General features: G+C 44.4%; 1 protein-coding gene and 1 long non-coding RNA gene across 3 annotated transcripts in view; one reads left to right on the forward strand and one right to left on the reverse strand.

The window, feature by feature from the left end:
• Positions 1–12,973, reverse strand: part of sema3bl (sema domain, immunoglobulin domain (Ig), short basic domain, secreted, (semaphorin) 3bl) — a 42,036-nt gene extending 29,063 nt beyond the window's left edge. For both annotated transcript variants that reach the window (XM_029833199.1, XM_011621790.2), the window contains exon 1: positions 12,637–12,973. In XM_029833199.1, the coding sequence (XP_029689059.1) occupies positions 12,637–12,730 (94 nt within the window). In that variant the 5' untranslated portion in view covers positions 12,731–12,973. The remainder of the gene's footprint in view (positions 1–12,636) is intronic.
• Positions 12,974–15,947: 2,974 nt separating this feature from the next.
• Positions 15,948–20,679, forward strand: LOC115249176 (uncharacterized). The gene is made up of 3 exons (XR_003887883.1): positions 15,948–16,332; positions 17,046–17,520; positions 20,288–20,679. It is a non-coding gene; the product is annotated as an uncharacterized lncRNA (long non-coding RNA).
• The last annotated feature ends 6,412 nt before the right edge of the window (positions 20,680–27,091 follow it).

Raw genomic sequence — 27,091 nt, forward strand, 5'->3', positions numbered from 1 at the left:
GAAGTGGGAATTGTGGCTTTTAGCAGCTGGTAAAAGTCAGAACATTAAGAACGGGATGAGAGACAAGTAGAGAAAACCACAAGTCAGAGGGAGTGTGATGCATTTATTGATACTGACGAGGCAAGAGGGAACGATATCCGGAGGGGCCAGCGGAGCGCTGCTGCATGATCACATGTGCTGCTTCAATGTGTATATTTGACTTCATCCAAACAAGAATTTAGCCAGTTCTACACACAAAGCGGTGAAATAACAGTGATCCTGATGCAGCACGGAGGGCGGGAGATAGATCCAGTGCAAGGTTTAGTCCCGTACTTGTTATCGGAGCGGGTTATTTGCAGTATGCGCATCTCTGTCAGCTGTCTGTCGCCTCAGGTTCAAGATTTTCCATGTCGCTCTGAGGTGACCCCTGGGCCACAGAGGGAGCGATGAAGAGTGACACGTGGTGTGTCGAGGCGCCGCACGAACAGATATGGTTGACTCTCCCGTTGACCCGGCAACCTCTTTGTTTTGACAGGACAGGATGGGGAAAGTCTGACATTGTCAGGTTACATATTTAGGTGAAAACTAAGTCTCTGAGGATGTTGCTAAAAGACCACTGAGACCATTCCTTCCAGTTGTGTTGCAGAATCTTTATCATAAAGGCCAATTTATTACAATAAATGCATCATTTCTTAACTTTTTCCTCATAAATCTTTCAAACTTATACCCCCCCCCCCCACACACACAATACATGTAAAAAGGGGGGCTGTAGCTTCCATCTGTAGCTTGTTATCACTCCAGCGTCTCAGCACCCCCAGTAAAAGCCACACCACTGTCTCACCTCTCACCAGCCTCTCCTCTCTCCTTCCTCCCATCCATCTTCCCATCCCTTCCACCCTCCCTGCAGCCCTCTCTACCCTCCATCACACCTTGTTTCTCACATCGGTGCATATATAACCTACTCTCGTGTAATATTTAATCTCACGCACTGCCTTCCGCCGCCGCCCTCGTCCATCCATCTTCCCGCCGCTTCCCATCTTTGTTCGCCTTTTAAATGCGTCCCGACTCCTCGCCACATCCGCGGGGAGACCCCCACATCTGTGCCCAATGTGCTCCATTTCCCCAAAGGCAATCACTCAGCGCTGCATTGACAAACGGCAGCCGTGCCAAACTGAAGGGACACACCAAAGAGCATCTGGTTTCACTGTACGCATCAAACACTGACTATCACATTAAAGATGCAGCCAACTCCCCCCCCCCCATTTGTTTGTATTGTCTGTGTTCTGGTGTCAGTGGTCACAATGAATACAGATCAGTGCAGTATCAGTGCCTGATAGGGCCGTGCTGGGAGTTACTGGAGGCCAGACCTAGTCCGAGAGTGGACGGGGTTCCATCGTCCATCACTGAGGGAGTCAAGAGGTCCCCTTCTGAAGGGATCAGGTGGCAGAACTACAGATCCCCGCTCCCTTATACCCACATCAGAGTGTGAGTTATTTAGGCAACAGCCGAAACAGTCAGCATGTACGTTACAAACCCAGAGAAACACAGCAAAGGTGTCACGGCTAAAGAGCTAAAATATGGCTAAGCTCCGTTCATCACAGCTTTCTAACTGTATTAAGCCCTCGTTTTAATTAATTCAGTCTTTATATCACTTCCTAATTACAATCAGAAGGCTCTCGTTGAGTTTTAATTAGTCTTGACTGAAGCGAGAATTCAGCCCCCACACTCTTGCTGAGAGTGTTTGGGACTGAATCAGTCAGGTGGCAGATGTGCGGGCTGATGTGGCGCTCCAGTCCAAACCACCCCCCCCCGCTCATGTGCCCGTCTGCGTTTGATCCAGGACGCGTCGTACTGCAGCCGTCACCCAGGGGGCCCGCGGAATCACGCCTCTGATTAAAATTACAAAGAAAAGATTTGGTGTTGTGAAACAGCAGGGAGCATTTGGGCGTGAGCGCGTTTCCGAGCAGGCGATCAACTAAGAGGCTGAAAAATGTGATGTGTGCCGACATGTCTGGAAAGAAGAAAGACCAAAGAAGAAGAAAAAATATATATGATTCCCATGCTGACATCTCTAATGTACAAATTAGGAGCACACGCCTCAGTCGCACACGTACACACACGTACGCACGTGGCTTCAATGTTACTGTTGGCTCTGAGGGGGAAGACGGAACATCTGAGGCCTATTAGACCCCCCTGGGCTATAGAATAAATCCCAGTCCCCCCTCCCAGGAGTGAGCACTGGTTAACAGAAGATGGATGGACGGACACCAAAAGAAAGTTTTTATTGTGCTTTCATAGTGAAACTGAGAAAGGTTGTTTAACCTTTTGTTTGGGGCTCAATGGGTGCTAATCATGCTGTGGATGCTATAAATTCCTTAAATATAGCTGTGCAGTGTTCTAAACAGACCTGACAGCAAAAGACAGAAAGCTTTCAGATTCCGTAAAGATTGTAAAGAAAGATATGTTCATCTCTGCAGCCTCATTCCTGGATTTATGGCTCGCTTAGCATCACACACTCCTCTGCCCCGGCTCACACATGGAGCCAGCCTGCATTCTCACATGCTGGGGAGTTCAGGATACTGTGCGAGCGCCGTTTGATGGGCGTGTCAATGTCTGACAGGAAAGAAGATTCCTAAAAATGTGTGCATGCACAGGCTTTATTCTGCACCGGTCTCCTCTTCCACTAGAAAAATAAGGTAGAAACGGTCGGAAGTGAAAAACCTGGTGAGGGGGAACCAGGCTGGAGAGCAAGGTTCTGCTCCGTCCAGCTCTGTGGCGAGACAGAAGCCTAAATGGAACTTTAAACTGTCGGCATCTGGGGAAAGTCCAGGTAACACCATCCTCATGATGAAATACAATACAATACAAATACAAATAAGTCTAAATAAGTCTACGTACACACACGCATACAAACCGTTCCTACTGTTGATGGACAGACTATTGCAGATGATCTTCAGCTCTCGGCTGCAATGTAAGTAGTTCCGAATGTGCCAAATATTTCTGGAATCTGCTGCACACACAAAATCCCATCAGAGTGTTTCCACCAGCCCCCCCCCCCCCCCCCACACACACACACACACAATCCACCTCTTGCCCCCTCATCCAGGTCTGTGATCTCGTTTTGTTTAGCCTCCCGAAGCAAACAATTATCTTTGCTAATCGGCAGCATCTGTGTGACGAAAATGAAGTTATGATGAGACTCAGAGTGAAAAGTGTCTGTGCGCGCGGCTCCAATGGAACCTTGAAATTGAAATTTAAACAATATACAGTATATTCCCAGAGGTCTCTCAGCTGCTATTCCAAACATGCACATTGCTGGAAAATGAGATGGGCGGGTCGGTTCCAGGATGATCCAGGTCTGATTCTGGCTCTGGGCCTTTTGTATGTGGACGGTGCCTGCTGGGTTTCCTCCAGGTCCTCCAGTTTCCTCCCACAGTCCAAGAACCTGAACATTAGGTTGACTGGAGTCTAATTGCCCTCAGGTGTGAATGTGTGTGAAGAGTGTCTATGTCCCTGGGAAAGAGGGGGGAACTGTCCTGGGTGTATTCATCCTCTGGTCCAGTCAGCACTGGGATAGACTCCAGCAGCACCGTGACCTTGATTTGGAACAAGCGGTAGTTTGGAAAAGCTGGATAAATAATTAAACATAGGCGATGACTGTTTCCCTGGAATTTCGATGAGAGAAACAGTTTCACCAGGTGTTGTACATACACAGCGTTTAATTCTCAACCCAACAATCTGGGAGTTAATGGGTCAAACGGGCTGGAGCGTTGCTCCACCAGCAGGTTCAAATGTTGCTGAAGCCATTTAGTGTTTGTTGAGAGGCTGAGTGTTCAGCTGATGAGCTCAGAAGTGTTATGCTGATCTTTACTGCTGGGTGGGAGTTGTGGAGTTTGACAGTTGGTCCCCAAGTCTTCGAGTCTAAACAAGGTTTTCACATGTGCGGAAAGTCCAGAGAGTTGAACAAATTGGGGAATAAACCATTTCAGTCTGCTGACAGGATTGTTCAAAACGGTGTCAGGAAGAAGGAAACAAAACACACTTTAGCTTCTAATTTTCCAATGAACACACACACCTCTGAATCCTAAAATTCTCATCAGAACTTTTGGATTAACCTAAACGTGTTGTTAATTAGGCTTTACAGCCTAAATCACCATGGCAACTATTGCTGTGGTAAAAGCCCGATCCTTTTGAAATAAAAGTAGGCACAAAGCACAACTTTTACCCAGCTATTTTCTTGAATGCTACTCAGTACAATATGCTATATTGTAAGATCTTAAAAAGTAAGATTTTTTATTTTTAAATAGAGAACAACAGAGTTGTAATGACATTTAGAGCACAGCTTTGGTGTGAGTGGTTATCAGTGTTTGTTGTTAAGCTCAGCTCTTAGATTGTCAGTCATCTGTGTTTTTATAGTTTTAGCTCTCTGGGCCGTTATTAATGCGGAGCAGAGAACCGACGAGGAGCTAAATCCTGGGATTTCCTGACAACCTGTTACTGCTCCTCACTGGAGATTATCCCCGCAGATCGCGTTTTTAACACACTTCAGCGGCCAGTGGTAATAACACAAAAACCCCAACGTACATTCACACAGACACACACACACACACTGGAAGGTTTTTTCCTCATTCTTTCAGATGCCTAGCAGAGTTCCTGTTATCCGATCTTCCTCGCTGAGCCAACCAAAACACATCGCAGGCTGTTACCTCATCACCGTTGATTCTCATCAACCCTCACCCTCTTCTGTCGCCCCTCTTCTCCCTCATTTCATCTCATTTCATCATGCCCCCCCTCCTTTCCCTAATGCTAATCATCCTTGGCCCCATCTGCTTTCACTGCTTATATCCATCCTTCTTTTTCCTGAGCTTTCATCTTTTTTCCACCCATTTTTAATCCATCATTACCTCATTACTCACCTTTTTCCTCCTTCCATCCAAAGTAAACTCTTCACTTTCTTCTGCCCTTCATCATCACCCCTTTCCTTCATCCGCCCTGTTTCACCACATCAGCCCGGACTGACCATGAACACATTTCCCTCTGATGAAAGCGGTTCATCTGCCCACTCCGGCCCCACTTCATCTACAGCCTCCGACATGTACAATTATTTTTCTGGCTGCCTCTCACGGCCTCACACACTTTACCAATTAAATGTAACAGCTGCACACACAACCCTGCAGAGCATTAAACCTTTTTTTGGTCCAAATTATTGATATTTATCTTCTCCAGGTACGAGTCTGGCCTTAATCATGCATTTGGTTACGGGCTACATGAACTGACTTTTCCAGCTCTTATGAAATACTGGAAAAGGGTTTAGAAAACAAGCATCTGTGTCTTATCAGAGGTGGACCCCACCATGATAAGCACATCTCAGATATTTTTTATTGCGACTCAAATGCTGCATAAAACAGCTGCTGTGTTAAGTAAAGCAGCAGATTGGTGTTTACGCGGCGGTGTCGGTTCTAGATGTTTTTGTCTGTTTGCGCCTGTCAGCTCGGCTCTAATAGAGACATCAACCCACAGTAGGAGCCTTTGTGCTCGCCTCCTCTGTTCTGAAGCTTGGGTGGAACTAATTGATTTGTGGAAGAGAGGCTGCATGTGTTTGCTTCTGTTTCAACGCATCTCTGGGTCTGTGACACGGGACGTCTCCTGGTCCCAGTTAAAGAAGGTTCCCATCACCTCTGGCCTGATTCCCCATCACTTTGCATTGGCTCGCCGCCAAAGTGCCAAATGTTAGGACATCGAGCTGACAAGAGGAGACAAGAACTTTTTTGTTTTCCCGCTCTGCTTCGAGGAGATCCTCTGCTGCTCTCTAAGAGGAGCTGAAGATAAACGACTAAAGAATGGCAAGGTAACAAAAAAGGTTTTTTCCCTCCCGGCAAGTTTCAAATAATAACTTGACGTCCGCCGTCGATAAATCTTCAATCCCACCAAAGGGCTCGGTTCCTATTTCATGTCAGAAGGCACAGCTGTAGCGTGTGGGTGGCCGGACCTCGCAGATTACTGTACAAAAGCATCAGTGTGTTCGAGGTTTCTCTGAAACTGGATCGTAGTTTAGAGAGAAAATTGTTCCCGCTCTCTTGTCTGATCTCAACCATCTGCTGGGTGATTTCTGGATGCCAGGACAAACACAGGGCCACAAAACAATGCTGAAGCCCCAAGCAGGTGAACGGCTCGGCTGCTGAAGAGATATTCCTCTTCTCAGGTGCATCGTGTAAAAAAAGAATTGAATTTAATTTCTGTTTCCAAAGGAAGGAGGAAGTGAAGACTCGTGCGGAGAATTTTAAGGCAAAGTTTAGGATTTAAAATGTTTTGGCTTTTCCAGCCAATAAAAAACAGATATTCTTTTATATTCAAAGATAGACTTGTGTCCTGAGCCGGTTGTGACACTGGAGATGATTCATGCAGTTAATTAAACCAAAACCACAACAACAGGAACGCCTTCTGGGAAATCAGACGATTCTCTCCAATTCGATTCCTGCACACGCGGAGCGGTTTTTCTCTCACACAGCGATGGAATGGAAATCACAGGAAATGAGCAGAGGCAGGCCAGAGCAGAACAGATAACAATGGATCAGGTCAGCACCAGAGCAGAGGGGGCGCTGAAGGGAGGGAAGCTGCTGATGTGGCTGTTCTTCAGGGTGTGGCGGCCGGCGTGGAGAAAGTTCAGATAAATGGCATTTTAGGACTTGAACCCTTCACCAAGGTTTAACCTCAACAAGTTATCTGTTTTTACATTTAAGGTTAAACCCTGTGTGGACGTGGAACACAGCTGAGAGACAATGGGAGCACCAGATCACCGGTAAGTAGGGACAGACAGAGGCCAGAACCGGCCATGACAGAGAGGAAGGTGAATGTCGTCTTAATACTTCCCGAGGGGCGGCTGCGAGCGACTGCAGCCTTCGATTGGATTCCAAACTACTCACAAACATAAATGAGCACATGTGTGATGAATGGAAGCATTCATATTTACAGATGTAATAAGACACTGATGCTACCAGCGTGACCAGTCTCATCTCTGCTGCGTACTTCAGCCAGCAACCTCAGAAACACACACACACACACACACACACACACACACACACACATACACACACACACACACGTTGGTCTTCAAGCATTAAGAGTCCACAAGGGAAGGCGATGTAAGATAGTCACGCTGTGGCTCACACAGACACAGACAGGCAGCAGCCAGGACTCCCACGTCTAAGTGGAGAAATCTGCATGACAGTCGGTCAAAGCCACATTGTTGGGACTTGAACCCTCAACCTCAGCTTCTCAAAGGGACCTCTGTCCTCCAGCCGTCAGGTTAGCCCCGCTTCTCTTTTAATCCGTCTATCTGTCATTCCTCCACCTATTTTCTTCTTTTCCTTTTCATCCCCTCGGCCCCTCTCTCTGTCTTCTTTATCCATTTATCTCTCGTCGCCCTGATACCCTGACCCTGTTATTTCAATGGCCTGTGTTGGTATTTCCAACTCTGTCATGGCTCCTTCATTTGACATACAAAGATGGTTAGTTCTTTACCTCCCTCTCTTCACCCCCCCCTTTTGAAATTCATTGACGTGTCCTCTCCTTCATGCACAGTCTCTCATTTCCATTCATCTTACATCCCTTTTATTCATGCCAGCTTGTAGGATTGAGCCTCGCATGCCCTGACCTTTCCTTTTTATTGACCCGATTTCCTCAAAGTTAACCACAACCTCAGGTCGAATCCACCTTCTGAGCATAAATGGTGAATTTAAGCAGCAGAAACAGCGGTGACGAGCGACACTGTGGTTACTCCATGCCGGAGTGTCATGTTGTGGTTGAAACCCTGCCAGCAGTTACCAGCAGAGTTTACACAAGCTTGTACGTTCTGGGTCCTTTACAAATCAAACAGTGTTTACATTGCTGGGTTTTTTTACGAATTATCGCTAATACTATTTAACGAGCGGAGCCGCTGTCCTGCAGCCGTCGGACGATCTCATCGGGTACCCTGGAGTGGCTGATGATCACTGTATCCGAGACAGAGCTATCAGAGGAGCGACTCTCCCCTGTGTGCACACATGCACCCTCAGCTCATGCGCAACAATCACAACACTTGTGCTTTACAAATCAGGAACGCCTGCAGCAACTATGGCGCACACCCCGTTTCTGCATCGAACATGCCCCCTGTCATATTCGGACACATCACTGCGCTGGAAATCCCTCCTTTGTTTTTTCTTTCTGTCATGCACATTATACAGGCACATGCTTTTCTTATTGAAGTTGAGTTTGATTTCTGCTCCCAGTGTTGTGATGTACACACATCCTCTTGTCCAGCTCGACTTTACCACATCATGATTTACCCTCCAGACCGAGCAGAGGATAAACACCCTGAAATGAAGATGTCAAGAGCTTTTCTTTAGACAGTTCTTCAAAATGAACATATTGTGTAATCTGTCTCCATGATGAATAAAGTGCAGATGCTGTAGACGTGTCAGGTTCTGGGTTTTATTGTCTTCCATGACCTGAGAGAGCAGAAACAGTCCCTGACAAGGTGTTTTATACCTGTACCATCGGTACTCGACCTCTCTTATTCACCTTTCAGGGAGGGTTATGAGACATAAGCTTTAAACAAACTTTAAATGTCTGACTTTGAAAATCTAAGGAGGGGAAAATATGGTCCACTGGGTGTTATCTAGCACTTATCTGCAGCAAAGCACAAAGGTTCATTTCATGGCTTGTGTTTCCTCGTGTGGCACAGCCTGCCTTTCCATAACACACCGCTATGATTTAATGTAAATAATAAACACCTCAGACACATAAAGCGTCAGCTTTCTTTTTAATGCATGCCTTTGAAATGTAAGTCCAACTGAATTGAGTAAAGGATTAGAGCTTTTACCTGCATAAAGAGCTAATATTATTATAATATTTCTTTCTAACGGGCATTTTCTTTCTTTTGAGTAAATTCAGCCTGTGGGCCAAAACCCATCTGAATGTATGATAAGAACTTACACAAACAGTTGAATGTCAAACACATGTCCACCATGTGAAAATAAAAACCTTTAAAAATAAAAATCTCTTAAACTCCAGCACCATCCTTTATTTGTGGGAAAAGAATTTCTAGCTACGCGTAAAGAGCCACATTCAACGTCCTCACTGCCGTGTCCTGCTTCTCTGGTCCTACGGCTGGATGCAGCCGAAAATGAACATTTACTGTTTAAATTCACCATTTATGTTTGCAAAGGGGAAAAAAAGAGCATTTTGTAGCAGGGGAAGAGGAAAGAAAAAGACTCCAAAAGGAGGGAAAAGTGCCAATGAAAGGATGAAAGAGTCCACATTTGAACAGGTCTGGAGTCACCAGACTGACCCCAGGTGACAGATTACCCTGCTCCCCCGAAGAGCTGCGAACACCCGTCTGTGTGTGTGCGTCTGGGCAACGCCGAGTGAGAAAACAAACTCATTAATTCAGAGGTTGTTTAAGCACAAATAAACCCTTGAGTCTGAGAAGCACTGCAATCGGATCCAAACTGATGTGTACACAGAGTGTGTGTGTGTGTGTGTGTGTGTGTGTGTGTGTGTGTGTGTGCGCGTGTGTGTGAGTGTGTGTGTGTGTGTGTGTGTGTGCGCGCGTGTGTGTGTGTGTGCGTGTGTGTGTGTGTGTGTGTGTGCATGTGAGCATGTGTAGAGTAAATACGGGATTGACAATGAATAAATTATACAGAATAAAGAGAAAAGAAGGAACCAAAGACAGACACAGATGCGTGATTGGAATTTGCTGTGGTTCCTGAGCTGAGGGCCCGCCGCGACCAAGACCCCCTCTGATTAGGGGCCCCCAGTTTTAAGCTATTTTCTGTATTTACAACCACAAAGCACTGAAAAACTATACTTAATTAAACTATAGTTGAATTTTAAAGTGCTCATTTAACAACTTCATTGCAGGTCTTTTCCAGAAATACAGAAATGCAGAATATTTTTTTAGAGTTTAAGTGAGTTTAAGTTTAATCTTCTGACTAACAGATGACCAATGCATGATGTACAATACAGCATTGATAAGCTCCAAAGATAAATACCGCAAAGAAATAAAATAAGAGCCAACTTAAATCCACCCATTTACTGTTAAATGCCAGAGGAGCGCTCACAGGAACCCACCCTGGTCAGGTCACAAGGACATGCACACACACACACACACACGCACGCACACACACACACACACACACACACACACAGAGCAGGGTTTGCTCCCATTCCGCCCACAGTCCAAAACTAGACTCTAAATGGAAGAAAACCCTGACGTGAGGAGACGCATAAACTCCACACTGTTCATATTCACAATTCCATGCATATTTATTTCAAAGGCATGAGCTTTTTCAATGTATAAAAATAAATGCACCTACTGTAAACTGAGGGAAAACAGACTAAAAGTATTCATTTTTGAGCGGAGTTTGATTCCAGATTTGATCACAATCAAAAATTTGACGATTCAGCTTTGGTCATCTGATTTGATGTGCAACTACCGTATGTGAGTTATGTGAATAACAAACATACTGAGACTCCTCCAGTCATTAGGAGAGATTCACACTTTAATTAATATAAGTTGCTACAGTTTTATATGCATTTTCTAACCCACAAGTCACTACATCTGTGGTTAATGAGGAAGACTGAAGTTAGCATGAGTAGCAGAGAGCAGCGGGGTTCGGGCACGTTACCGGTGAGCAGGCTCTAAAACGCCCTAATCTCTGCCTGAATTTACCCGCTAATTGATTGAAATGAGATAATGACAGCTTTTCCTGTTGCTAAATTACTCCAGCGTTCTCCCGAGGATACAAACACCCTCTGGCCCTCTCCGAGTAATGAGAGAGAGAGAAAGGTGAGGGGGCGAGCGATGGAGGAAGAGACGCAGATGGGGAAGAAAATAGAGAAGGAAGACGGGGGGATTTTAATTTTAAAAGAGTGGAGATGAGATGCACAGGCTGTTTTACGGAGAGCAGAAGACAATTACGTAAACATGATGACGGCCTGAAGGTTTAGGTCTGTGGGGCTCATCAAAGGCTGCATGTTCCTGTCTAAAATAGTATTAACGTCACAGAAAAAAGCCAGTAAAACTATGTTACACTGACATCGATGTTGAAATAAAACAAATAAATGGTCCCATGACGTCACACAAAGAGTGTGTGTCAATCACACACACAGTTCTGTTGTGACACATGTGCAGAACCACCTTCCCATGATAAAATCCAGTTCAGGGGTGGGTGCAGCAGAATAAGGAAAGTGTTCATCCTCTTGGGGAGGAAGGAATTTTTGGCCTGATGTGACCAGAGAACCAGCCACTGTTCACTCAAGGGTTCGCCCGCCGCTGCAATGTAAACATATTTAAAAGGTTTGTATTTTAATAGGGGACATAGCGTCATGATAACAAACACACCTTTAAACTGTGGTCAGTGGAAAAGCTATTTCCCTGATGGGGGTCACAGGCTGGAGCCGAACCCAGCAGCATATGGTGAAAACAGGGTACGCTCCTGGAGGAGTCGCCAGCTCACTGCAGAGGCCTATCTGAGGATTTGGGTTACTCAAGTGTACCTTGGCAGTGTTCGGAAGGCACCCTGGCACCTCTCCTGCTACCAGCAGAACCTTCATTCCCAACTGAGGCTTAAACTAGCAACCTCAACTTCTCAGGCCAGTCCCCAACAGACTGAGCTGCCACCACCCCCAAAGGAAGCATGTTTAAGGTTTAGGCTGCAGCAAAAGTTCAACAAAAATGAGAAGAATAGAAGAGTGGATTTAGAAGTTGGATCTCTCTCTCTCTCTCTCTCTCTCGCTCTCTCTCTCTCTCTCTCTCTCGCTCTCTCTCTCTCTCTCTCTCTCTCTCTCTCTCTCTCTCTCTCTCTCTCTCTCTGCAGTATTTCCAGTTCAACCAACAGGAAGTCCAGTGAAGTCAGCTGGTGACTGTTCTCCTGCACACATGGAGCCGAACAGGAGGAAATCCTGTGTGATATCTACCTTTGATAACGTCCGCAGACCACTCCAGTCTGGTTCAAACGAAACAATGCGTGCGCGCGTACACGCACGGAATCCTCAGCGTCATTAAACTTGAATGAATCACGGAGCGCCAATCCGGCTGCTCCAGTATTCCGATCAAAAACGATGTAATACAATGTTTCCTCTCTGATCACAGACACTAATTAGTGGATATATAACATCGCGTGGGAGCCTTCGATGAAATGCGTATAAACAACGTGTTATTACAAATATCCGCGACTTCCCTCGGCGTTTAGTTGCTTCTGCCGTCTCTAATAAACTTAATGAGACGGTCTCACCTGGGGTTTCTCACCGCAGACCTGTGAAGCGGAGCCTGAAGCTCCTCTGGCTGGACACCCTGCGCGCTTCAACCTAGGAACCAGCAAATTATCCCACTAAACCACCAAACAGTAGCAAAGTCCCTGGACTCATAGACCAAAGCATGGACCACCGCGCACGAAGGAAAGAGGATAAAGAAGCGTGAAATTTAAATCTTGAGACAAATTAATACCACCTGTTCGATAGATAGATAGATAGATAGATAGATAGATAGATAGATAGATAGATAGATAGATAGATAGATAGATAGATAGATAGATAGATAGATAGATAGATAGATAGATAGATAGATAGATAGATAGATAGATAGATAGATAGATAGATAGATAGATAGATAATTACCTTTGTATGACAGTCTCAGTCTTGGTATATTGGACTTGTTTCCTGACACGATGGCAAAGAGCGCAACAAGGAGGAATTGAGTTAATCCCTTCATTGTGCCAAGAAGGTGGGTTCCTCAATATTTTCGATGGATTTCGAAGAAAAGTCCTGCAGGGTCCCGCTCTCCTCACAACAGCATTTATTTTTAGGGGTGACTCCCCCCGTGCGTAAAACTGCGCCTGGCCGGGTGTCTCCTCCGCGGAGAAGCTGTGCGCTCCGTGTCGCCTCTGAAGTGATGACACAGAGTTTGGCTTCACTTCCACATGTCCTCCTGTTTCAGATGAGGGAGAGAGAGAAAGAGAGAGAGAGAGACAGAGAGAGAGAGAGAGAGAGAGCGACCACGCCTTACACAGGGCAGAGCGCGCGTAACTCTCCGTTACGCACGACGTGGTATGACCCAAGCCTCGTTTTGAGCTTTACGATACAAGCTGGATATAAACACATAACCTACCACCTATAAAACCCCGAACCAGTCAAAACAACCTTGACCTCGTAAACGTGTTGCTTTAAAATTGTATAGAGATCTACGCTATATAAAGTGCCATTGTTTAACATCATCCTTTGATACGCTTGTAAATGAGTTACACACATTGTTGCTTGTCAGGATCTGTCTGGTAATTTATTGTTTTAAATTGTTGTTTGGGTTATTCTTGGTTTGGCTCATCAGTTTCATGTTGGCCTGTTTTCCACTGTGCGTTTGCGTGTGCGTGTTTGCATCCCTACGTGTTCGTGCGTGTCAGCGTATCTGTAGGTGCGTGCGTGTATGCGTGTGTGTATTCTTTCTGTGCTTATCTGTCTTACTGCCTCAATCTCCACTTGCGTCCAATGGTCTCCTCCCCTACCTGTCTCACTGGCTCCTCCCCCTAGCACCCGTACCGAATAGTCTCCTCCCCTTTCCTGCAGGTGTATACGCCCCCTTCTCTTCCGTGTTGCTCAGCCTTATCCCGTCATCAAAACAACATGATCTATTGGTGACTTGTCATCTTTTCCAGAGTGACCTCACATCAATAGAGACGTGCATGAAGACACGAATGCCTGGTGGCCAACTGTGACGTCACAGAGCTGGAAAACTCCAGATGATCGTCACAGATACTATCTATCCGGGCTCTTCGCTGCTAAACCCATGGATCCATGGTGGCAGGTGATTCCATAATATCCCTGAAAGGTATGTTCTATTTACTTAATGGTGGGGAATTTGTTTTTTGCTGTATTGTCACCAAATGTATTAAACTACTTCTGTCAGTTTATCGTATCTAAAACTACATTTGAAACCTACAGAAAGAGCTTAAATTATTAGGACAGATGGGTACATATATATATATATATATATATATATATATATATATATATATATATATATATATATATATATATATATATACACACACACACACACACACATATATATCTATAGATAGATAGATATCTATAGATATCTATCTATAGATATATATATAGATTTATATAGATCTATATATATCTATATATAATTTTCTGGGTGCTATGTTCCCAACACCCTCTCTCTATCTATTCACAAACAAGCCTCCATGTGACCACAGGGGTCACATCAGTGTGAGTCAGAGCCTTTCAGCTTTTCGTGGTTTTCGAGATGTGCGCTAGCGTTCTTTGGGAACATTGTTTAGGTCCAGAAAAGGAGGCTCTGGTGCATCTTTCATCTGGTCTGAGGGGAAGGAGAGAGACAAACATGTTTGAGGGTGGGGGTTTGGGTGTGGGGGGTGGGGTGCTTTTTCTGTCATGAGAGCTCGATAATTTCACTGAAGGTGCTAATTTTCGGGATCTGTTGTCAAATATAATGAAGTTCCGGATTAGCTTTTTGGCTAACGCACACATAAACCAGAGAGTCAAACAGAGAAATCTTCCAGTAATAACTTCTAAACACAGCAGGAATGGCTTTTTCACATGATGCTACGACTGCACCCTTGATGCAGTTTGTGCCACATAGTAATAATATAGAAATATATTTTAAGAATTGCCAATGGATGTATTGAAAATGTAAATGAAAAAATGTGGCCATTTTTCCTTTTTTGACTGAAATTATTACCAAAATAATTGTGGCAGTATTTGGGCATCAGATGTCACTGTGATGCACATAAAGAGGATCTGCTAATTAACAAATAAAACCAATAATATAGGTGTTCTCACATCAACGTATGGCTCACAGTATTGCCAGAATCCAGACCTGATCAGAGTACCGTGTATGTCATTGTGGAGTTCGTGCACTTCCTTTAAACATGTGCTATTTCATAATTTCCTGGCATCTAACAACCATAGATACATTTTATTTTTCAAAAAAGTAAGATTTCAAATGTCTGATTTATGGACACAAACAAAATAACCCACCCTTTGGCAACTTCAGATGTAGAATTCAAAGTGCCTGTTTTCTCTCTATGTAGCTGACATGCAGCGTGTCATTCAGATTTTTAAAGATATCTTTATTGGATTCCACAGTAGAGCCAAAGAGAACAGAAATAAAACATTTGTAGTTTTCCTTCAGCCACCAGCTCAGGCCTGAGCATTGTTCCACTCCACCATCACATTAAAGAAGCTTTTTAGGGGATTTTTTGTCATTACATAAATACTTTTGAGATCTCACAGGCATCTTTTCCATCTGATGTTTCATTTCTTAGATTGTCAGAAACACTTCTATCATTTAATTTCACTCCAGTTTTATGGTGTTTTTCATAACAACAAGAGCTGGCGGCAGACATCAGACAGCCCGCTGTGTAACGTAATAAGAGACCGACGTCAGCAGTGTTGCTGTAGTTTTGTATCAATTCAGAAGGTTTTGGTCAATTTGAATAAGAAAAAGCTATGAAAAACCGCAGCATTCCAGTTTAAATCTCTGTCAGGATCTTCAGTGGGTTATAATCAAAGCAGGGCCAGAAGCTCCGAGTCGCAATTTTCAGTTTTGAAGAGAAACACAGAATTGTTTCTGTGATTAGTGTGTGACAACGGTTACAGGGTCTTTTATAAAAAATTGAAATCAAATTACATTCCTCTTCTTTTTACTAATGACAGCCCACCAGCGCCGTCGTCCTCCGTGCTTTTGTCCTGCTGGAGAGCTCTCGGTCGGCAGCGGGCCGTGATTGGACAACACTTGTGTGAATGCAGAGTCTCCTCCAAGGACTAACAGACATGGGAAGGAAGCAAAAGAGGCCATAATCAGTGTGTGTGTGTGTGTGTGTGTGTGTGTGTGTGGGGGGGTGTGTGTCGAAGAGCTGAATGGATTTATCTGTGAGAGCGCCAGCAGCGTCACCTTTATTGTGAAGGAGTGTTCCCACTGGACTGAGGGGAGAAGCGCCTCTTCAAAATTGTATCTCCAGTTTGAGGGAAGCACATTGACAATGGAACTCGTTCCCTCTTCACCAGATTCCTCACCGTCATTATCAATCAGTGGGAGCGCTCGCCCGGGTTCCAAACATGACGCTTGCTCTTAAGAACAGCGCAGAGGACGGTCTCATGTCTCCGCCTCGCCATCCAAACTCTGGAAGGATCTAAATCAGCCTGAAAGCGGAGCAGCTCTCCCCGGGATTCGCTGCTCCGTTGTCTGATTGAATCGTGCCGTCTGGGTGAAGGACCTTCAGTGCGTCTCCCGGGACGGAATTATGCTCTTCAGGCTGTCAGCGGAGATGAAACGTAAGCCCACTTACCAGCGTCTTGACATTGCATCGCTCTGGCGAATCAGCCGGTGCACGCTGAGCTGTGATTGGGAATGCCGGGGCAGAAGGTCGAGCATTCACAGTCTGGGAAGAGGGGCAGGAATAGCGTTTTCCGAGGAGACGGTGGTTGTGCGTGCTCCAAGGTTCATAAATGTTTAATCTGCCGTATAAAGTGAGGGCAGAAGTCCAGATGATGGAGCTGACATGAGTGGTCACACAGACCCGACGACAGAGTGAGCGGGCCAACGGGGGAAAGAGAGAAGTGGATCGGTTATTTGGTCATTTCCAGAAGAATGGTCGAACAGATTTATCCATTTATAAGTTAATGGTTGTGTGTGTGACTCAGTTTAGTTGTAGTAATGAAAATCAACATCACAAATTCAGCATTCAGGCAGCTCTTAAGCCCCAGTGTAGAGTTTCTGTGTGCCCGTCCACATTTCCACATAACTCTATCATCATGTAACATCTTGTTCATCACAATTCATGCTGTTATTGTCTTCAGGACCTCCGTTTTCTCCACTTAGTAACGGCAACAAACACCCAAATCTAAGCTAATTTTACATCCACCGCATTTTCTTTTACCAGAGGGAGAAGAAAACATCCTCATATACATGTACTGCTCCTCCGTACTTTAGATGGCTAAATAAGGTGTGAATTTAATTGTCATTGTCAATCTTATCTGTATTTTAGTCTGGATTCTTAAATCTTTGGAATATGAGAAGAGAAGCTCTAGCAGAAGCCCAAGAGATCATCTATCAAATCAAATGTCTATATGCAGACCATCTGAGCCAGCAACAAGATTAAATGTGGTGATGAGAAAGACCACAGGATCCACCACTGAAGTGCACACTAATCACAGAACTGCCCTCCTCTTCAGCTCAAAGCTGCTATCTCCACCTTCAGAGATGACGCTTCACTCCATCATGTTCCTGTGGTCAGGCGGAGCGGCGGTGGCTGCGGTGGAAAAGAACTGGAACAGCGTCCAAGTCTCAGATAAAGGGCGCTTCAGCAGGAATGAATATTCAAGGCAACAGTGTCTCGGTGGAATTAAAAAAGAAAAAGAAATCAGTCGAGAGTCTGTTGTAACAGCTGCTGCCTCGGTGAGCCGGGGAGCGCGTTGACCCAGTTTCATCTTCACACGTGAAGATCTCTGCTGTTGCTGCAGGTATTGTTTATTTATTGGTGATTTATTGGGAAAAAGAAGTCTGTTTTTTGTGCGTTTAATCCCTGTCCAATGCAACAAACAACTTTATTGACGAAGCCAGCATTAATTTCTTTTATCCTGTTTATGTTGACTTTGAAGCATCAGTTTTGTCACATAAACTTTTATTTTAATGCTCTGTGGGCCGATCATCTAATATTAGGTGATTCTGGAAGAAATGCAGATGACATAAGCCACTTTTCAGCTTCCAAGTTTAGGAAATCAAAGGAGAGGTGAGAACTTTGCAGGAAGAAGTAAGAAATACGTAAATCCCTGTCGTAGTTGGTTTTTATAATAGTATTTATGACTGAAGCCAATGCAGAGAAAAGGCTTTTAAAAAGGAACTCAAAGGAACGCTATCAATCCATTTTCTGTTAATGTCAGGGTCATGGGGAGGCTGCCGGGGCCGTTCCCAGCGGTCAGCAGGAGGCAGGGATACACTCTGGATAGGTCACCAGTCCATTACTCAAATTTCAACTTCAGAAGGTTCCAACCGTTGCTTTGACGTGGTTTATTTACTGAAAATAATCCAAACGATCATTAAATAATACTTAGCTCAGGCCGTCAGAAGGGTTGCAGACTTCAAAGCACCGCTTTGTTTCACTTTAAAATGTAGTACAGGGCCGAAACAGTGACAAGTTGTTCAATAATGGAGTTAAACTGATGAGGGGGGGGGGGGGTGCGGGTGACTGGCAATTACCTGTTCAGGAAATAAAGGATTTCTGCAAATCTAGTGAAAAACACAAACTTTGCCCCGTGTAAAGGGAGATAAAATTAACTCAAGCTGGTTTAACTTTGTTCTAAATGTTTGGAGAAAATGTTCAGGGGGGAAAAAGGTGACTCACACTTTGACAAATTGGAATGATGGCGACAGATTTATGCTCGGAGCTAGTTACGAGGTTATGAAACTCTCCTCTGGACAATAATGGATTGTGGCCTGCGCGATTAACAAAGGTGGGTTTTAATGTGTTCTGGGAGCAGGAGGACACAGAGACACCACGCAGGCCCCTTTGTGCACCCCCAGTCTCACTTCAGACTGATTAGTGCCTGACCTCAGCGGCGACCCCGCGGGCCCGCACAGACGACTCCTGCTTGTCCTGATTAAGGGGTGACCCTCCTGCCAGTGACCACTGGACGCTAAACACTCCCAGAGCAGAGTAAGACCCAGCGGACACACTGGAGACTTTCATCGTGCAGAAACGCTGCTCATGCATGAGGAACTCATTTCAAACTCCCAGTTGCTGCAATTGGGAGCAATTTCAGTTCACCACAGCGTGGTTCTAAGGTTTCCCGCTACGGCATAAAATGGAGCGCGTTGCTAAATTTACTGTCAGCAATTAACTGTTTTAAATTAAAATCCATTGTGTGTGTGTGTGTGTGTGTGTGTGTGTGTGTGTGTGTGTGTGTGTGTTTGTGTGTGTCGCTGTGTTTAGACCTCTCTTTAATCTAAATATTTAAATCAGGAGACATTTATAATAATCAAGTTGTAATGATAAACTTGTGTTTAAACAGTTTTTATATTTGAAGTTCTTATTTATTTGAAGATCAAATCCAAAAAGACAAATCTTTGATAAATTGTTTTCAAACCTGTTTAATCTCCTTTTAATGCTGGGTAATTACTCGAAATTGCAACAGTTTGAGGCTTGCTGAAGCAGCACAGCTCGTGTTTGACAAATGAGGACTTCCTCTCTAATTTGTGCCATTATCTCGCTTTCGTCTCTCTCATTTTCAGCTCTTTCTCATGCATCTGCTCTGAAGACTCTGGTTGTGTCTTTGTAACCGACTGTTTTACACTGAAGCATGTGCAGTGTGACTTTCACCTCTTTTTGGCTTTTGTTTTTTATTCCAACCCATAATATGAGCTCCTTTTTTCTGCACTGAGCTCAGAGGTGTTATTAGATTTTACAGTTTTGGATCTGAGGCTCTCCCAGAAACGGAGCTGCAGGAATAAACACGTGCACACTGGACACACTACTGGTGTAAATGCAGGTTGAGCAGCCTCAGCTGTCTTCGCCTTCCCCTCCTTCGTCTAAATCACCCTGCGCTCCCCCACATGGAGCACTCAGTGGGTCTCCGGTCAAACATAAAAAACAGCCTGTTGGGAGAAAAATGGCCGTGACTTCAGTATCGACAGGAACAAAGGTTTGCATGGATCTGGATCCCATAAGTGTAAAACTACAGTTCGGGATTAAAGATCAAGGGGTTCGATATGGTCACAGTGCTCTGTGATAACTCCTGCTTACATTCTTCCTTCACATTGTTTAACAGTTTTTCTTTTAAATAATAATCTGGTCTGTGATGTTTTCACTGACCTCAGGTCTGTGTTGAACAGGGGAACAAAAGTGTCTAAATGCAGGGGTCAATTTAAAAAGGATTTGAAGGATTGGTTTGATTGTGGCCCTGAGAAGGTCAGCTCCATCGGTGGGGAGGGTTGCCGACATCTTTATTAGCAGGAAGGCAGCAACATCAATCACAAGATGAAAAAGCTCCAGTGATTGCAAATAAAAGCACGCGGGTTTCTCAAGATGTCACATCTGATCTCCTAGAGCTGATAGATCTGATAAGGTCTTTTTATGATCTACAGTGGATTTAAAGTTGCTGATTAGAGCAACACAATTCAGTCTGTTCCGAAAGAAAAAACTGAGTAGCTGAATTAATTGTCAATTATTGTGTGTTTTTAAATAAAAACAAAGCGTTCTGAACACAGACTTTTCTTCTCTCCTCGGAATAGTTCTGTTGCTCATCAGTGATCACGTCGTCCCGAAGCTGAACCCAGAGGGATGGAGTCGAGACCCGTCTGGTCGTGTGCGTCCACTTCAGGAGGACAAAGTGACGACTGTTGTGTGATTCCCGCAGCAGGCAGAGGTCACGACCCAGAACAAAAGGTTCTGATCCCTTAATGTGTGATTAGTACGGTGGCGTCCCTCGCGCTCGCACTACCGCACACGGGCTGCGACATATGACCTTTTGACCCTTAGATCACCGTGTCAGATGTTTATTTGTTGATTCCTTCCTTTGTTAAGGACATCCATCATCGCTGTCTCAGAAGGAAAGGCACGTGTGTGCGTGTCTGTGTCCGCCTGTGTGGGTGTTTGGGTCCGTCCGTCCGTCTGTCTGTCCGTCTGGCTGGCTGGCTGTCTGTCTGTCCACCTGTCTGTCTGTCTGTCCACCTGTATGTCTGTCTGTCCACCTGTCTGTCTGTCTGTCTGTCCGCCTGCCTGTCTGTCTGTCTACCTGTATGTCTGTCTGTCTGTCTACCTGTATGTCTGTATGTCTGTCTGTCTGTCTGTCTGTCTGTCTGTCTGTCTGTCTGTCTGTCTGTCCACCTGTATGTACGTCCGTCTGTCTGTATGTATGTATGTCTGTCTGTCTGTCTGTCTGCCTGCCTGCCTGTCTGTCCGTCTGTCTGTCCGTCTGTCTGTCTGCCTGCCTGCCTGCATGTCCGTCCGTCCGTCCGTCCGTCCGTCTGCAGCAGTTTGGTTCGAGACTCCTGTTTCATGTGCAAACATGCGCCTCATTCCAAATCCTCTAACTCGACATCATTTTTTCCCTTTAATTACCTGTTTTCATCACCTTTTGCCTGGTGGTTAATGTACTTATATTTATCAGAAAGCCTAAATGAATGTTGGCTCTGTGGTTAATGAGCAGTAATTTCATCAGCCATTGTTGTGTTTGCAGCTTGTCTGAGAGCCAAATCTCCAAAACTAACAGCTACACTCAATTACATGTAAAAACATTATTTTGTCCCAGTTGTACATGTTATGTTTCATAATTGATGCTGCACACACAGCAAAGGACCTACCAGAGGATTTCCACACCAAACTTGTTGAAGGTCTTGACAAATTTAGAACAAACTTTTCACTTCAGATTAAAGGCTTCATCAACCCTTTTTTTTAGCATTAAAACTGTTTTTCTGTCGATGATAAACACCAGCCGCAGACCCCCCCTGGCCTTTTAGGGTGGGCTGTTTAATGTCCCATTACCCAGCATGCATCACTGGCCTGAAACATGGGAAAACAAGGTGCCACCTTATAATTAATGAGACATTAAATTTCTGACCTTAAAATCTCAGCAAATCCATCATCAGTAAGTCTTATCAAAATAATCAACTGGCCTGTGTGTGTGTGTGTGTGTGTGTGTGTGTGTGTGTGTGTGTGTGTGTGTGAGTGTGCGTGTGCGTGTGCGTGTGCGTGTGCGTGTGCGTGTGTGTGTGTGTGTGTGTGTGTGTGTGTGTGTGTGTGTGTGTGTGTGAGAGAGAAAATCAATTGTGATCAATCACATATCCAGGGGAGTCATAAACTCAAGCTGCTGGTGTCAAAGTGCTAAAAATGTATATTTTGATATATTTGCAATAAATCCATCTCACTTTTGGCGATTTTGAGTCCTGACAGATATTTCACCACCTTGTTTTTGAGAGGGATGAAGAATCTGCTCATTGAGTGCTTCGATCTCTTTTTTAAACCTGAAGGCCCAGGGTTTAGGCTTTAGAGCATCTGCTCACCTCCCATCTAGTCTTCCACCTTCTCCGTGTGCAAGAAGGTTGGAAAATCTACGGTGGCTCTTTAGAGACGAAACAGATTTTTAATTAGCATTTGCAGTGCAGTGGGCTGTTGGAGTTGGAAATGAACTTTTGATGCTTCACAAATGACAGATTCAACAGTTAAAAATACTCAGGTTTGCAGTTGAGTCTGTCTGTCTGCACTTCGTACAAACATGGAGGGGCAACAGTCTCGAGGGGGAGCTTATGGAACCATCTCACCGTTCTATGGTTACCATAAAGAAGGAAACTCACGTCTTTATTAAGATCCTAATTCTATCAGAATATAGAATATCAGAATGGGGTCTTTTGGCAAGCGGGTGATGGGGTAAATATGTTGGGCCACAGTATTCTGTAACACTGCTGGAGTCCAGAACTCCTGATGCTGAGGTAACTCTAGAACAATTCTCCTACAAGCTGATACAGCAACGTGGAACATGTTAAGAAAACACGTCTGTTAAAGTATAAAGTAGATCTTTAAAGCACAAGAGTTTCAGTTAGGATTGAAATCTATTCCAAGGCAATAAAAACGTGTGCAGATACGACCAGACACATCATTTTAAATAATGTGGAATAAACAGATGTGCAGATGTGGAGTGACCTTTAGAGATCCTCTTCCTCAGACAGCTGGAGGGTGAACTGGCGTGGCCCTGATGAGGACACCTTATCCATATTCAAACGCTCTTCTGACGTTTCCTCTCTTCCCAAAATGAGATTCTGCGCTCGTCTGACACGGGGCTGAGCGCACGCACGGCGCTCCTCTTCCACACTGCTGCTGTCAAGAGCGCGGCGAGATAAAAGGCGCGCGGCGGAGAAAGATCACAGCCCCCAGATGTTTCTGCCTGGTGGATGAGAGAGTGAAACGCAGCCTGTTTCTCAAACTCTGGTTTCCGTTGAGAGGATCCCTGGGTACCCTCTTCTGACACGTGTTTACGCTCTGGCGCTGGCATCAATTGACACTGATACACATTTCCTCATAGTACAGAAAGATACAGTGGCAGAACCAGGACACCTGCTGTGACACCCCTAACCCAAAAAAGCTCGTAACTCCAGTCATCAAGCAAATCTGACCCAGATTCTGTTCACTTCTAGATCCTTCAGCTTCCGTCATCAGTCATTTTCTTGTATCTATTAAATGCCTCACTAGGTTTGCGCAGAAAATATATGTGAAAATGTAAACTAGCAATAGCGTTTCCATTAAATATATGCGGTTTGTCTAATAGTGTGGAGGTGCATGGAGGGTGACCACGTATCTCTGCAGCCACAGAACACAGAAGCATAAATCCACTTTCACGTTCGCTGAAAATCTGCTGCTAGTGCTGCAGCATCAGGCACCGATATATCAGCTGAACTGGCCCGCTTGATTCCTGGGACAGTAGTCCAGTTAAATAGCCCAGTTAAGCTATAACTGGATTTAACTGTGCATGTAAATTTACTGAATGATGCTGATGTCGTTAGAAAGAATGCGAGTTTCTACTGCACACTGGCTTCTCGTGTTGCCTTTTATTGGGGTGTCTGGTTTTCTGAGGTTTTTTTTACTTTCTGGTTCTGTCTCTAACTCATGCTCTTGCTTTCGCTCCACCATCCGCCCCTCCATGACCCCTCTCGCGTCCCTCTTTCCTTTCATCACAAGGCACAGATATTTTTGGTAATCCCTTCCTCCTTTTCCTTCCTTTTATCCCACCAATTTTCTTTTCTGCTCTGATTAGTCTGTCTCCATGTGTTCCTCATGCTCTAGATATGTCTCCCAGTCTGGGTACACAAGCGTAAAGACCTTAACACACACACACACACACAGCGACTGTAACGCACTCACACATGGATTGAATTCTGTTTTATTCACCATTTGTGCGCGGCTTTGACAGTCCTGCAATTCCTTCCACCGGTTCTGTAGGTCGAGATTTATCAAAGTAAATGCTAAATCTGAATTCAACTCACAAAAGGCGTCCCACAAGGCTCGGTCCTCAGGCTAAAGATAGACAATAGCTTAGCTGCTCTTCCTGATACAAACAACAGTGTACCGTCTCCCCTTGGCTTATATAAGTTGCACAAAAACAAAAAGTAAATTGATAGGAAATACCAAAAATGAAAGAAAATGTTCCATTTAAGCCATTTAAGTCCTCTAAAAACCAATTAATTAGTAACTTACAGTCAGCTCAGAACACTTCATGTTAACTAGTAGGTATCAGTACTAACATTAGTTGCTTTTCGCTCTAATCTTTTCACTTTATCTCTAATCTTTCCCTTACCTCTCACCATCTAACCTAGTCTCTCTAACCTGATCTGCACTCTTGTGTTTCACAGATCCAACCTCTTAGACTTTTTTTTAAAAGAATCGAATCCCATTATGAGAATTTAAGCCCTGTGGTTTACAACCCCTGTCCAATTCAATTACAGCTCCCAAACCATTAACTTTACTGTTGCTGTCACTGCACCTGAGAGGCCCGGTAACAAGTTTTATGACTTGAGGTAAAGCCGGGCAGTTAGAGGAAAGGTGAGGGAGCAAGCCGGGGGGAAAGGTGAGGAAGGGACTTGAAATGTAAGTGGAGAAGGAATATAATCACCAGTGTGGCCAGGAAACAGATCAATTGTCATTACTATTAGCAGTTATATTAGTAGCATTGAAGTTTGAATTCAGACTTGAAGTTCTAATATTTCTTTATTGGAGGCAAAAGAATGAGATCTTATCAGCAGTAACAGTCATTCAGTCTTAGTTGTGATAAATCAGATAACTGCCGACAGAGGTAGTTCATATGAGATCAACTCCAAACGCTATCGCATGTTGAATTACCTTCAATTCTGTTCACAAAGGCAGAAGGTCAAAGAAAAACAGTTTGTGAAAATATTTTAATGGCAGGAATTACAAGAGAAATGGCTCTTAAACTCAAACTGCTGCTTTTAAAACCTCGTAAATACAGATTTAATTTAATGGCAATTTTAATCGAATAAGCTTCACTGCTATATCTAACGATTATGGTTTTACCCCTCAACACATCCCATTCGTGGTCTAATGAGCAACCAAGTCTACATAAACATAAATGTGTTTTGATGCTAGGTTTTACACATGGGTTTGTTTATTCTGTCTCTGGTCATGATGTTTTCAGTCCTCATCAGCCTTAAATTAAAGGTTCCATGTACTCAGACACCTACATCAAACAGGAATATAAATCCAAACCTGCTCTCCACCTGTACCACAGACGGAATGCCTGCTGCTGACATGCTTTCATCGGCTAGCATCGGCTGTATGTGGTGTGGTATTTACAGCAGGGGAAAGACGCACGATCAGGACGGGTCTCTGACATGAAACGTTAATGTTGCTTTAGCAATTCTGACTGTCTTTATGACACCAAATGATATATGCTTTCTGTTTCATTTTAAACCGTCAGATGCTGTTTTCGTGCTGCACCATGTAACCTTCATAGATAAATTATGCTCCAGCTGTAAAACTGCCAGCTTGGTTGTGGTTGGAGAGCCAACGGTAACCCGGGAGGCTACACAAACATGGCCAGGGTCAGAGGTCTGGAGGCCCCTAGGTAAACCCTGAGAGGTGAATTACGAATACTATCTGAAGGTAAAGTGGAGAAATGGCAAAGGGATTATTTTATTTTAGGACGCCATAGATTATAGTTTGTGAATGAGATATTCTCAAACATGGGCACATATTAGCTGACCTCTTTAGCCTTCAGGCTACTTTCCTACTTCCGTGTGGTGCCTTGACCTAATCTTTGGTTTGACTCTACCTAAATGACTAAACCGTACTCATAAACAAGCTTTTACACACACAAACACACAGAAAAAGGCCGCAACCTTCCCACCAGCATCGCCGAGGCTCCCCTGCACACAGATCCCAGTGTTTGAGCAACACGGAGTGTTTTTTCTTTGTTTACGCAGTAACATCGCACCTCTCAGCCATTCACCATTCAGCCATCAGCTATTCCAAGGATAAAGTTGGATGTGCTAGAAAAAACCCATCAGCAGCCCACCCTTGAATACTAAATTTGTCCTCTACTCATCGACTCCTTAAACCAGTCAACAAATGTCTATATGCCCCAGTGCAAAGTTTCTGCCCCTGCCCCCTAGTGGCCGGGGGCATCATAGCAACACTTATATTGCTTGTGAAGTTGTGGCGTTTTTGTTCATTGAGTGGTTCATTTCCATGAGGCGACAGACAGCAACAGTGAGGCTTATGGGTAAGTGGGTCCAACTGAGGGTATATGTGGACGTCATCAGCATAACTAGATGACGTCCTGAGCAACAACCTTTTGACCAGTGGAGTTAAAACTACAGCAAATTATACTTTACAATTATGAACAAAAAGGTTTGGTTTTACTTAATGGACTGTACACACCAGATTGTGGGACAATAAAAAGTGAGGCAGTCTTATTTATAGATATTATAGGTTATGTTGACTAGCAATAACTCAGTAATACAGAATTTATACCAGTTATACACTTCATCCCAAAAGTTTAGTCCAGAGGTGGTCTTGCCGAGGGAGTTACAGATTAGCCTGAGCAACAACCACTAATCCTCACACATCTGCACATGCAGGCACGTGTACGTGTGCGCACACACACACACACACACACGCACACACAGATTCATTTCATACCCCCGGTTGGACAAATGCATGCCTCTCATTGAAACAAGTCACTGAAAGATGAGGGGGATCTACGTCGGGGTGGTTTTTAAACACACACACACACTAACACACACAGAAGACTTGAGGGATGGAACCTGAGAGATGTAGGTGAGGGGGTTGGTTTCCCCAATGTTGACTGAAACCGTTCTACCTTTAACCTGACTCCCATCTAAAGAAACGTGAGAAAAAGAAAGAACGTTCTGTCTGCTGACTGAACTGATGGTTTTAAATCAGCAATCCACATTTTTAGGCCTTTAAAGATCTCCGAGAACATAAAAGTTGGGTACATGATGCCTTCTGGTCCATCAGGGAATGAACGGTGAAATTTTATTAGTGCTAATCTTCAACACATCATTAAA

Source organism: Takifugu rubripes, chromosome 3 (genome assembly GCF_901000725.2).
Source record: "Takifugu rubripes chromosome 3, fTakRub1.2, whole genome shotgun sequence".
Taxonomy (NCBI): domain Eukaryota; kingdom Metazoa; phylum Chordata; class Actinopteri; order Tetraodontiformes; family Tetraodontidae; genus Takifugu; species Takifugu rubripes.